At 42.2% G+C, this 11,521-nt stretch overlaps 1 protein-coding gene across 1 annotated transcript; it reads left to right on the forward strand.

Moving 5' to 3' along the window:
- The first annotated feature begins 425 nt into the window (after positions 1-425).
- Positions 426-10,523, forward strand: CCNJ (cyclin J). The gene is made up of 5 exons (XM_054071837.1): positions 426-790; positions 2,484-2,694; positions 5,083-5,382; positions 5,474-5,633; positions 7,199-10,523. The coding sequence occupies exons 1-5, from the start codon at positions 722-724 to the stop codon at positions 7,611-7,613; spliced, it is 1,155 nt and encodes a 384-aa protein (XP_053927812.1). The 5' UTR covers positions 426-721; the 3' UTR covers positions 7,614-10,523.
- Positions 10,524-11,521: the final 998 nt, after the last annotated feature.

Consider the following 11,521-nt stretch of genomic DNA (forward strand, 5'->3'; position numbering starts at 1 on the left):
CGAACTCCCCATGGGCAGACCGAGGCGGACAGCCCCTCCCCGCAACAACACCGCCCCCAATGCAGCCCCCCACCCCCCCGAGGTTTTAAGGGGCAGCTACGGCAGCTGCGCGGGGCCAAGCCTTTTCCGCGCGCCCCGTGAGCGCCGCGCCCTGATTGGCGCCCGTCGGACGGGCCGCGCTGTAAGGGGGCGAGCAATTGGCCGGCTGCGAGGGCCGCGCTGTAAGGCGGCGGGTGATTGGCCAACTGCGAGGGCCGCGCTGTAAGGCGGCGGGCGATTGGCCGGCTGCGAGGGCAGCGCTGTAAGGCGGCGGGCGATTGGCCGGCTGCGAGGGCCGCGTGCGGGCGCTGCCCGGCTTTGTACACAGCCCAGTCCACTCGGCCCTTTAACAATGCGCGGGGCGGGCGGCGCCGCGTGATGGCGGGGGAGCGCTGGGGCGTACGCGCCGCTGCGTAGGGTGAGCGGCGGCTTCGTTCGGGGGACGCGGCGCCCGCCCTTTCGTCGCGGCGCGCTCGCCGGCTCCGCCGCGTCCCCCGCTTTAACGAGCCCCACTTGTGCCCGGCATGGCGGCCAGCTGGGCCGGGGCGCCGGGGCGGCCCCGCGGCGCGGGCGGCAGCTGAGCGCGTTTAACCGAGCGAGGAGGGGGCGAGGGCGGCGCCGCCCGTCCCGCCCCTCAGCGAGCGCCGCTTCCTCCGCTGTGCCCGGGCCCCGCGCCGCGCCCATGGAGCTGGAGCCGCAGTGGTGGAGCGGGCAGCTGGCAGCCGATATCCACCAGGCGCTGCGATACAAGGTAGCTCCGAGGTGGGGGGGTTGGTGTGTCCGAGCCCTGAGGGGGCCGCTCGGCCGCGCTCCCCTCCCCGCGCCCCAGAGAGGCGGAGGGACCCGGGGCGAGCGGGGACCGGGCGCTGCTGGCTCGGAGCTGCCCCCTGGGGCTGCGGCCATGGGGAAGCCCAGACTAGTCGGCAGGGACTGAACGTACTAAAAATGCGGGTTTGCCTCCTGATAGTGCTAAATGAGTGGATGTCTAGGGACAGTGGTTATAAACTGGAGAGGGTCAGATTTAGGGTAGACGTTAGAATTTCTTCCCCATGAGGGTGGTGAGGCACTGGCACAGGTTGCCCAGGGAAGCTGTGGCTGCCCCATCCCTAGAGGTGTCCAAGGCCAGGTTGGATGGGGCCTTGGACAGCCTGATCTAGTGGGATGTCCCAGCCCATGGCAGGGGGGCTGGAACTGGATGATCTTTAAGGTCCTTTCCAACCCAAACTATTCTCTGATTCTATGATTATCTGTCCTGAAGGTGTGACTGCTACAGCAGCTTTTCTTGTTTGTAGGAATGGCGTAGGCAGGGAGATAACCAAGAGAAGGGCAGGATCATTTATTTGGTACCAAAATTAGAATTGTTAAACCCAAGTTAGTGTTCTGAAAGGTGAATTTTAAAGCTTAGTAGGTGAGAAGGGGGTGTTGGTTTGTTTTGTTTGGTTTTTTTTTCACTTTACTGGCATGCTTCAGAACTTTTAATTTACTTTCGAACTTTGAAAATTTTTGGTGACTTCATTCTGACTTGATGTTATCAGCCTGTCCCTCAGGGAATTTAATTGTACTCAAAATCCTACTTAATCTGGGACGCCCAATCTAACTCATACATTTATTCATGATAACAGAAGACAGCAATGCTGCTCTGCTGTGTATGAGAGGAGATGCTACCTTCTAGGCAGGAGCCTGGGAAGCTCTTTCTACCACCCCAAACTTTGTATTCAAAATAGATCGTGTCACAGATTTTTCTCATCTGTGGTGTTGGTAGGGCTTTTGTTTTATGGAGTCTCCCCCTGAATTTGAGACCGTGTGAGGTTTATGCACACTTAACTGAATGCCTGAGCACACGCTGTAATCGGTGTCAGTGCAACATCGATCAGATCAGATTAAGTCAGGATTTAAGCATGTGCACACAGCAAATGTTGACACACGCACACCCCATTCCTCTTCCTAGCATTGCTACTTTCAGCTAGCTGTTAGTGCCCTTCTCCTGGAGGCACCTGCAGGAGATCTGGCAGCATTGGAACATGCAAACACTTAAGTACGAAGTCTGATTGCTCAGACTTGAGCTGCAGCAGGAGGGTGTTGAGTTAAGCTATTGGACTTTGCATTGAAGCAGCTGAGGAGCACTCATGTACCCTTGCAGTTTCTCTGCTGGGAGATACAGCCTTTGCATTAGAGGAAATGGAACAGAAATGGTAAAAGCTAAAGTCGCTCCAGATGATTGCCCAATTGAATGATGTTAAATTTTTATACTAATGTTGTGCAGAACCAAATTATTTCTTAGGTCTTATGTAATAAAACAAATAGATTTTGCTCTGATGCTGAAATGATGGGTGTAAATACTTAGAAAATTCTGTGATAAATTTGAGGATATCAGCTATATTAATCTGATACTAATTCAAATTGAATGATGGTTTTAATAAAATTACATGCTGCTGTCCATCTAGGAGCTGAAGCTGCCCTCCTACAAAGGCCAATCTCCCCAGTTACATCTGAGAAGATATTTTGCAGATTTGATTGCCATTGTGAGCAATCGGTTCAGACTCTGTCCTGCTGCACGACATCTAGCTGTGTATCTGTTGGACCTCTTTATGGATCGTTATGACATATCTATACAGCAGCTGCATGTGGTTGCTCTTTCCTGTTTACTTTTAGCAAGTAAGTATGTGGTACCAAGCTTTAAAGCAATCTAGGTTCTGCTGCCAAGCACAAGGCGTGTCTTGATGGGATACAGCAGATGGGGAAAACAAAGTGGTTATAAGAGACAGGCAGATAAGGGTGTATCAGTTTGGCCCAATTTGTAGAGCCTTTCTTTAGACTCTTGTTTTGACTTCTGTTGGCACCTGATGAGACTGAGGGAAGGAAAAACAAACTGCAATGTTTAAGCTTGGAAACAAATTTTTCTAAGGTGAGCTTTCAGAGCTCTACTGTAGGAATAGAAAGACTGCCTTTCTGGGGACATCTCAAAATCAGAATATCCAGTGCTGGAAATGAGAAATTTGCATACCTGTGGTAAAGGAAGAAATTAATTAAACCGTATGTAGACTGTACTGCACCCAGCTGATGGTGCTGTGTGGTTATGGGTACTTAAGATTTCAGAAAATGCAGTGTTGTTTAAGCAGGCTAAGGCTAACATACATCCTCTGTGGTCACGTACAAAATGTAATACAGGGGAAATACATCAGTGAATGACGGTAATCTGAAGACATAATTACAAACACTCATTACGATCAGGACTGCTTATATTGACCTTGTCTAGAGTCTTGTAATGTGTATCTATCTTCTGACATTTGTGGACCCCTGACATCTCCCCAAAGAGATGTGGTGTAGTTTGCTGGGGTACCTGCTGGCACTTGTTCTTAAACCAATAGATTTAGAGTAATGGGCCCTGGCAGCAGAACTAACTATTGGTTCGGTTTCTGCTGATCTGTTTCTCTGAATCTGTTTTCATTTTCTCAAGGTGCATTGTGTTGTGGCTCTAGGCCATCTTCACTAGAAAACAGTACTGAGGTATTAGCTATTTTTATTATTCTGCTCCCTTCCATTGCATCCCCTAACTCCACCAATACAGCTATTCAGCGGAACAGTCAAACAAGAAAAGGGTTATTTCAAATTCTTCTGCGGGTAAACTTTGACTGGATGCCACCAGTCAGCAATCTTCACCAGGCAATAGATGAGGTGCTGAGTATGAAAACCTTGTCTCAGAAACGAGTGTAATCCATTTCATAAAAAAGATTGGCTTTGAACTAATGCCAGATTTTCAAATGAAATTTATGTTCTGAAGAGAATTATAATAAAAAAAAAAAAGTCTCTGCCATCTTTCATAACAAGCTGTAAGTAGAGCACCAGAAGCCTGGAGTAGTTGCTCTTCTGAGTGGCAGTGCATGAATTGGTTCAGAAAGCACAAACCAGAGTGCTGTTTTAAACTTTTGCCCTGTGTGGCTTAAACAAGCAGTTTAATCTGCAATGCAATAAGTTGGACGAGTCACACAGATATATCTGATAAGGTTACAAAAGCAATAAGAGAAATGATTGCAACTCCTGAAACTTTTATTTCTGTAATTACCAGAGTATGGGAAACAAAAGCTTAACAGACTAGGACTGATGTTGGATTAAGTCAAGTGTAAGTACCTCCACTGTTGAAAAAAGTAAATGTTCAGTGCATTCAGTCCTGCAAAACTCTCTAAAAATGTGCATTAACAACATACTGTGTAGTACTGAATAGTGAGTGTAAGATGGAAAGAATTTGCAATGAAATTGAAACAGCACAACCATATGGCGAACTGTGTTGAAATGTGACACTCATTTCTCTTATTAACGGGTTTTCTATGTACACAATTTTGCTTTAGGCTAAAAACATGCAGGCTTGACAAGCTGAAGTCTAAGGAAAGCTGAAGCAACTAGTAGTGTTAAAGTTGAAACAGTATATATGGCAGTGTGGGTTTTCAGGTGCACATTGCTGAACTCCACTCGTTTATAACACTGGAGCAGCTTATCAGCTATCAAACCTAAAAAGCTACCTACCATAGTAGGCATTAGAAGCAGCCACATTAGCTGGAGCTCTAGCTATACTCTAACAGTTTTAGAAACAAAAAGGGTGCATGGGGGCGGGAGGGTGATTAAAACCAAATGCTGTGGTGTTGTGTATTGCAACTCGTATCATGGTGGTATCTCATTGATGATGGGGACACCTTACACAATATTTTTGTGACAAAAACTTGTGTGTGCAGTGTCTGTCCTAATAGAGCTTACTTCTACTCTTGGCAACTGGCTTTTGTGTGGCAGGGCAGGAAAACCAACAGGAAACATGGAACTGTACAATATTGTACACAGTGTTTGACATTACCTGGTGAAATTTAACCCCTTTTTATGTCTGATGACATCTTCAATTTGAGCTCTGCATCTGCAGGAAAGTCTGAAGCTTGTTTGACATAGTAGAATTGAAATGTGACCAGTACAGACATTAGATATCATCTGTTTTATAGTTCACTCACGTTGAACCCTTTTTTTTTTCCCCCCCCCCTTCTCTTTTGTGTTCACCTGAAGGTAAATTTGAAGAAAAGGAAGACAGTGTTCCCAAACTTGAACAGTTGAACAGCTTGGGTTGTATGACTAACATGAATTTGGTACTAACAAAACAGAATTTGCTTCATATGGAGTTGTTGTTGCTAGAAACATTTCAGTGGAATTTGTGCCTCCCAACTGCTGCTCATTTCATCGACTATTATCTTTCTATTGCTGTCCATGAGACTGATCTTCATGATGGCTGGCCAATGGTTTGCTTAGAGAAGACTAAGTTATATATGGCAAAATATGCTGATTACTTTCTGGAAGTATCGCTGCAAGGTGAGTTACCTATTTCAAGTAAAGATTCTTTTGTTATCTTGACAGAAAATGTCCAACTTAAATGAATCTTTTTCTTATTCCTTCTTTCTAGATCATGCATTTTTAAATTATGCCCCTTCTTTAGTTGCTACTGCGTGTGTGGCTTCTTCAAGGATTATCTTGCGTCTCTCGCCAACGTGGCCTACCCGACTGCATCATCTTACTGCATACTCCTGGGATTTCCTAGTGCCATGTATTGAACGACTATTAATGTAAGTTAATAACAGCAGCTTTTTTTAAGCCCATTTCTGCATCTGTTGCTATGCTTAATTGCAGTTAGCGCTGCAAGTAAATTTCGTTTTTAACTTCAGTTTTTCTATACTAAAAGTACTTGGGTAACTGTTTTATTCTTTCCAAAAAAGAAAAACCTTATCAGATCTAACTTCTTTCCTGTTCTTTCAACAAACAAACCTCAGCTGTGCATTTCTACTGAACTTCTTTTGGCATGCTTTGAGAGCCTGTTAAATAGCTTGTTTCCAATCTCTGTACTGTGCACAGAGAGGAAAAAGAGATTGCGAAGAGCACTGAAGGCACAGGGGCTTCTACTCACTCTGAAGACTCTATGCCTTTGAAGTTCAAGGGATGCTCCAGATTATGGATCAAACATGCAGACTGTTTTGAGTGGCCATTATATGGGGGAGGAAACGCTGAGAAGGTTGTAACCAGTTTTGCTGTATCGATTTTTGCTCTACAGTGGAAAGATACAGCTAACATGAGATAAAAATGCCAGCAAACATCGAGTGAACGTTACTGGGAGGAGATGTTACATGATCAGTTCTTCTATTCTAAGCCTTAATGTGTGGAAGAATCATATCTTCAGTATGATTGTGGTGTTATCACTTCTGATGACCTCTTTTTGCTTCACTAATATGTGAAATGAAAGGGATAGTATGTAAGGCATGCAAGTGCTGTTGCAGAAGTATTTTCAGTATTGCTCTGGAACCACTGGGGGGTGGGGAAGTGTGAGCAAAGGTTTTCAGTCACCTTTACAGTGGACCATAAAAAGTTAGCAACCTCTTATGAAAAAAGGGTGAGGTATTGAACCCCCACTGTCTTCAAGAGATCCGCTCTGCATAGGCGGTACTAGAAAACTTAGATGATTTCCCAGATTCAGGCCTGACTGAAATGTGTAGGTGGCAACTGCTTGACCTCAGCATAAAAGTAAGAAAAAGAGTATGTGTAAATATGTTTGAGACAGGTATAAATCAAAGGGTTTTCAGGGGAGCTAAACTGTCTAACTTAGGTACTGGGTAAGGGAGGAAAAAGGTGAAGGAGGGGAAGAGGAAAAAAATGCATTTCCAGTCTTGAAAGCAGGATCCAATATAAATATACATATGATCTTTAAGTACTTTAATATAGATCTTTAAAAACCCTGTTCTCTATTGCCCAATCTACATGAGGTGGAAGCAGCAACTAAGTTTTAATTCTGAGTTCTGGTTATTGGGCACTTTAGTGCAGTACCATAGCAGACCTTATTGTGCTGATAGTTTTAGATACTGCTGTATTATTTGTATTGTACTTGGCTTTTATCTGCATTTCTTATTGCTATGGAATAAAGTGAAATACTGAAAAGAAATGTATCCTCAAGAAACAAATTTTAAAACCTTAGATGCTTTTAAAGGGTAGGCTAAAATGAACTTTTTTTTTAAAAAAAAAAGGAAAGCTTTGAAAGCTTTCAGATAATTGCATCATTTGTTGGAGTGCTTTTAAAAGTTAACCCAGAGTTTAATTTGTTTTAATGTCTATTTTCATGAATTGTCTTATCAATTTGTTCTAGTGCACATGATAATGATGTGAAGGAAGCAAACAAGCAAAAAGGACAACATGCTCAATCTGCCCAACATACTGTATTTCAGGCCTCAGCTCCAGCTTCACAGCAGGCTAATAATGCTCAACAGCATGTACCACAGTATCTCCAAACTCATCAATCTTCATTACAGTATCACCATCAGGCGTCACACCAGCAAAACTGTCAACAGATATTATCATCTAATCATACGGCATCTTACCCACTTCAGACTTGCCCCGCTGCCTTACAGTCTAGCGTTCAGGGTCGAGGCCATGTACAGACTGGTGCTGCGATGTCACTAGCTGTTCCACTAGAAGTGAAGCCATGTCTAAGTGTCTCCTACAACCGGAGTTATCAGGTGAATGGACGATATTCCTGTATTACTCCCTGCTTTGAGAGGTGATAAATACAAAATTGTTTTGTGCTTGTTTGTTTGGGGTGGGAAGTTCTGTTGAGGGGAATTGTTTTGGGTTTTGTTAAACCTCAAGTAAGTTTGAGGGCAACAAATTCAATAAAAAGTGCCTTTCCAGAAAAAAAAGCAACTGGATTGGCAGCCAGTCCCATAACTCAAATGCAGACTACAAAAGATAACCACACAGAACACCCTCTAAAAACAGCGTGTGTACCTGGGAGTAATAAGTTCTTACTCTGGCACTCAGAATGCTCTGCTTCTAACACGCCTCTTTGAAATACTAGTCACAAGAAAAAAATAGCTGTGGACTAACTACAGACTTACCTTTTAATGAAGGAGATATGCAGTATTATTTTGAAGACATTTATGTGATACCACCATGCAGTATTAACACTTACTTTGAACTTACTCAAACTTAAGAATCCATTGAATGCCAGGCTTCTCCAGACACAGGGACCACAGGAAGCAACAAGTCTCATCTGGCTGACTCCATGCTCTTGCCCCTTTTTTGGCACTTGTGTTGGATATTTGCTTTAGGCTAAGGCATTTGAATTAACTGGTATTTTGGCTAGTGTTTAAGTTTTGTACCTCACAGGATAGACACTATATTTTCACTTCCTTTCTCCTCTCTATCCTTTTTATGTTTAAAGTAACTCTTTCATACTAACTCAGGGAATTTTCTACACATTACTCAGTGCTGCTGTTTTGTACAATTAATTTGGTATAACTTGAGAGAAGAAAGCAGAGAGAGAAGAGACTATAGCAAGTGGAGTGGCTTTTCTTCAGGGCATCTATACGCAGAGTACCAAAGGGATATGTTAGTGTTCACAGAATGTAGATGTGAACCGCTCAGCAGCGTGGTATTGAGTAATTGAAAAAAAGAGAGTTTCAGCTGAAGTTGTACTGTACCAAAACTACTACAGGGGCTGAGATTCTTCTGTGTACACAAATACACACATTTTATTAACCAAAAGAAGGCATCCTCCAATTGGACTGACAGTATCACATATGCAAAAAAAGTACAGTTGAATGCTTGTAGAAATCCAGTTCTGTCAGACTTACAGTGGAGGGAAATTCTCAGGTAACAGTGGGGCAACTTCTTGTACTATTTGGGAGTTCCAGAAGAAAATACAGAGATATACTCTTCTAAACGGGTGGATCAAAATTATATTGCAGAGTGAGCTGCTTTATCACAATTAAGGTGCTAATAACTTTATGGAATTACACTATCTCCTGTGGAGTCTGAGAGTGGGAAGCTTCACTCATCCCACTCTTGGATGAAAATGGTGGTAGAGCTATTAACGGAGGATTTATTTTTTATAAAAGCAGATACCTGACTTTCTCCTGTGGTAGAGTATGGAAGGAAGGGGTATGGATGACAGGTTTCTTAGTACTTTAAAATATCTTTATAGTACATGGGCTTAATGCTTTTTTTGTCTGCTTTATTTGTTCTTTTACCACCTTCTTCCCCTGTCTTTATGGCAGCACTTAAATTGTGTACTATCTAATAACACTGAAGTATTGTGAATCTTACAGAGACTGTTTTGAAAGTAAAGGCAATTAAGGGCAATTAACATACATTATCAATATTAATATGAAGGCTTTGTCACAGGGGAGGGGAGCCTTACCATAACATTCAGACTGGAGGAAGGACAGCTGTGTTCATTCTTTCTGAGGCTGAATGATATCATGCTACAAAAACCTACTTATTGTTGAGGAGAAGAAATCCTGATTCTCTTGTTTGGTTGTTTGGTTTTTGGTTTTTTTTTTTGCCTAAATCCCAATTTTTGTTGTGGGCTTTTGTAGCATATATGTGCAAGAGGGATAAAAGTGTGAATGAAAGAGATGACCCCCTCTGCTTTATGCTGGAGGATCAACTTCGAAATAGGCATAGTGTGGTCGGTTCTTCAATGAAAGTGCAAGTTGATTTGGTTTTGGTTTTTTTCCCTCCTCTTTTCATCTCTTGATGAATATTTCCCCATGTCTGAGAGTAGTGTTAAGTAGAGACTTTCCACCTCGTAAGATGCCATACTTTTTATTCAGAATTGTTACCCATTTAAGAGGGAAATGGACTTCTTTCTGCCAGTTTCATTTTGTTGCAATGCTCTATCCAAGTCCTCAGTGCTCTAACTACCTCTGATGCTATGAATGTACAGTCTTGTAATAGACCGTGACTTGAAATAACAGCAGATGCCTGTAGCAATTTTTTGCTGTAAAATCTTTAAATTGGCTAACTTGTCATCTTTATTTGTGACACAGCAGTGTAGGCTCCTCTTTTTTTGGGGTATTAGTGAATTTATCCCATAGGCATTTGATATATAAAATTTAACTAATACTTAACACTGGAAATATAATGGGCGGGGGGCTTATTCAGTTAGTTAATACTGCAAATTTACATTTATTAGGGTATTTTTTATTTGACTATTTTAAGACATTAGTTCAACTGTAAAAAGTTCCACTACATGCTGTTTGTTTTTAATTTATTAATTAGTCTGAGTTTCTTTCTGACACTACAGCTGCACAATGACTACAGAGAAAATGTACACTGAACAGTTTCAATATATTATTTAAAAGGGCTTTACTGGTGTACATTAAAAATACACTGTTCTTACTATTAGAACCAAAATGTGTTTTTTATGGCATAAATAAGAATGGTGCTCCTAAAGGCAAAATGTCCAAAACAATGGAATCTTTGTGAGTGCTATGCATTCAACTTATTTTTAAAAATAAAACTAGTTTTGAGTAAGAAGGCTCCCCTGTGTGTTTTGCTTCTGTGTGTGTCGTCGGTGTTTTTAGAATATGTAAAATGACCCTAATCTGTTTTACATCATCCTGTGCGTGGGCTGAAGATGTAAGGACTTTCTTCTTTCTCTCCACCCTTTCTGTGACACTAGAACAAGCTTTGGGAACACTCCAACTTTACAATAAAAAAAAAAGGAAGGAAATCATGCAGGAAGGGGCTTTAAAGCTAATTGCACCCACAGCATATGCTTAAACATTGTATACTTCAACAATGTGTCTAGTGCACAGCTATAACAAAGAAAACAAGAACAAAAGAGCTATAGTAGTTCAAGAGCTGGGGGTTGAATTCATTTTGTTGTGGGGGGTTTTTGGTTTTTTGGGGTTTTTTTTAGGGAAAAAAAAGCAGCAATACTGGCAGTCTTGTACTTGTAATACTAGAAATCATTTAGGAGGAGATTTGAGAACAGCTTTTTGTCAAGAGGTACAAGCAGTTATTTTTATTTACAATAGTTTTATGAAGGCTCAGTTGTGCTGAAGGCAGCATAAAATCAATTGGTGCATCCTAGCAGACATATTTTTTGATGCTAACAACATCCACATCCAATAACTGCACCTTACTAAAAGAAATTCTAGTTCTGCCTAATGTGCATGTTTCACATTTCTTATGAGGTTAGGTGATTATGGCTGGAGCTCCAGAAATGAAGAAAGTTGCATAGAATTTATTTTCTCTAAGGACAGAAAATGAAATTGTAAGGTCTTTGTTAGCTTGCACCTTATTCATTCAGGAATAAACTCTGTGAAAAGCCCTTCTCAAGGGCCCAGAGGGAGAGCAAGCTCTAGTCTGACCCACTAAGGAACGAGGGCAGTGCTTCACTGGGATGGTGGCATGCATGTTACATGGATGCTTTGTAAGTTTTCGCCTTGCCCCAGGGGCAGCAAAAGCCCAGTCTGTCTAGACTGTCTCCTTGAAATCTCATTTTTTTAAAATATTTCTTACTATAATGGCAAAATACTAACTACCCATGATCTTTAGGAGTCTCTTAAGATTGCCAGCTACTTCCACTTCAGTATTTCAAGAGAAATCTCAGCTGTGCAAGTCCTAAGGGTTTTTGTGTTTGCATATAACAAGAAAAGCTTTCTCTGTTTCCTGTGACCGA

This window comes from Cuculus canorus, chromosome 7 (assembly GCF_017976375.1).
Source record: "Cuculus canorus isolate bCucCan1 chromosome 7, bCucCan1.pri, whole genome shotgun sequence".
NCBI classification, from domain to species: Eukaryota; Metazoa; Chordata; class Aves; order Cuculiformes; family Cuculidae; genus Cuculus; species Cuculus canorus.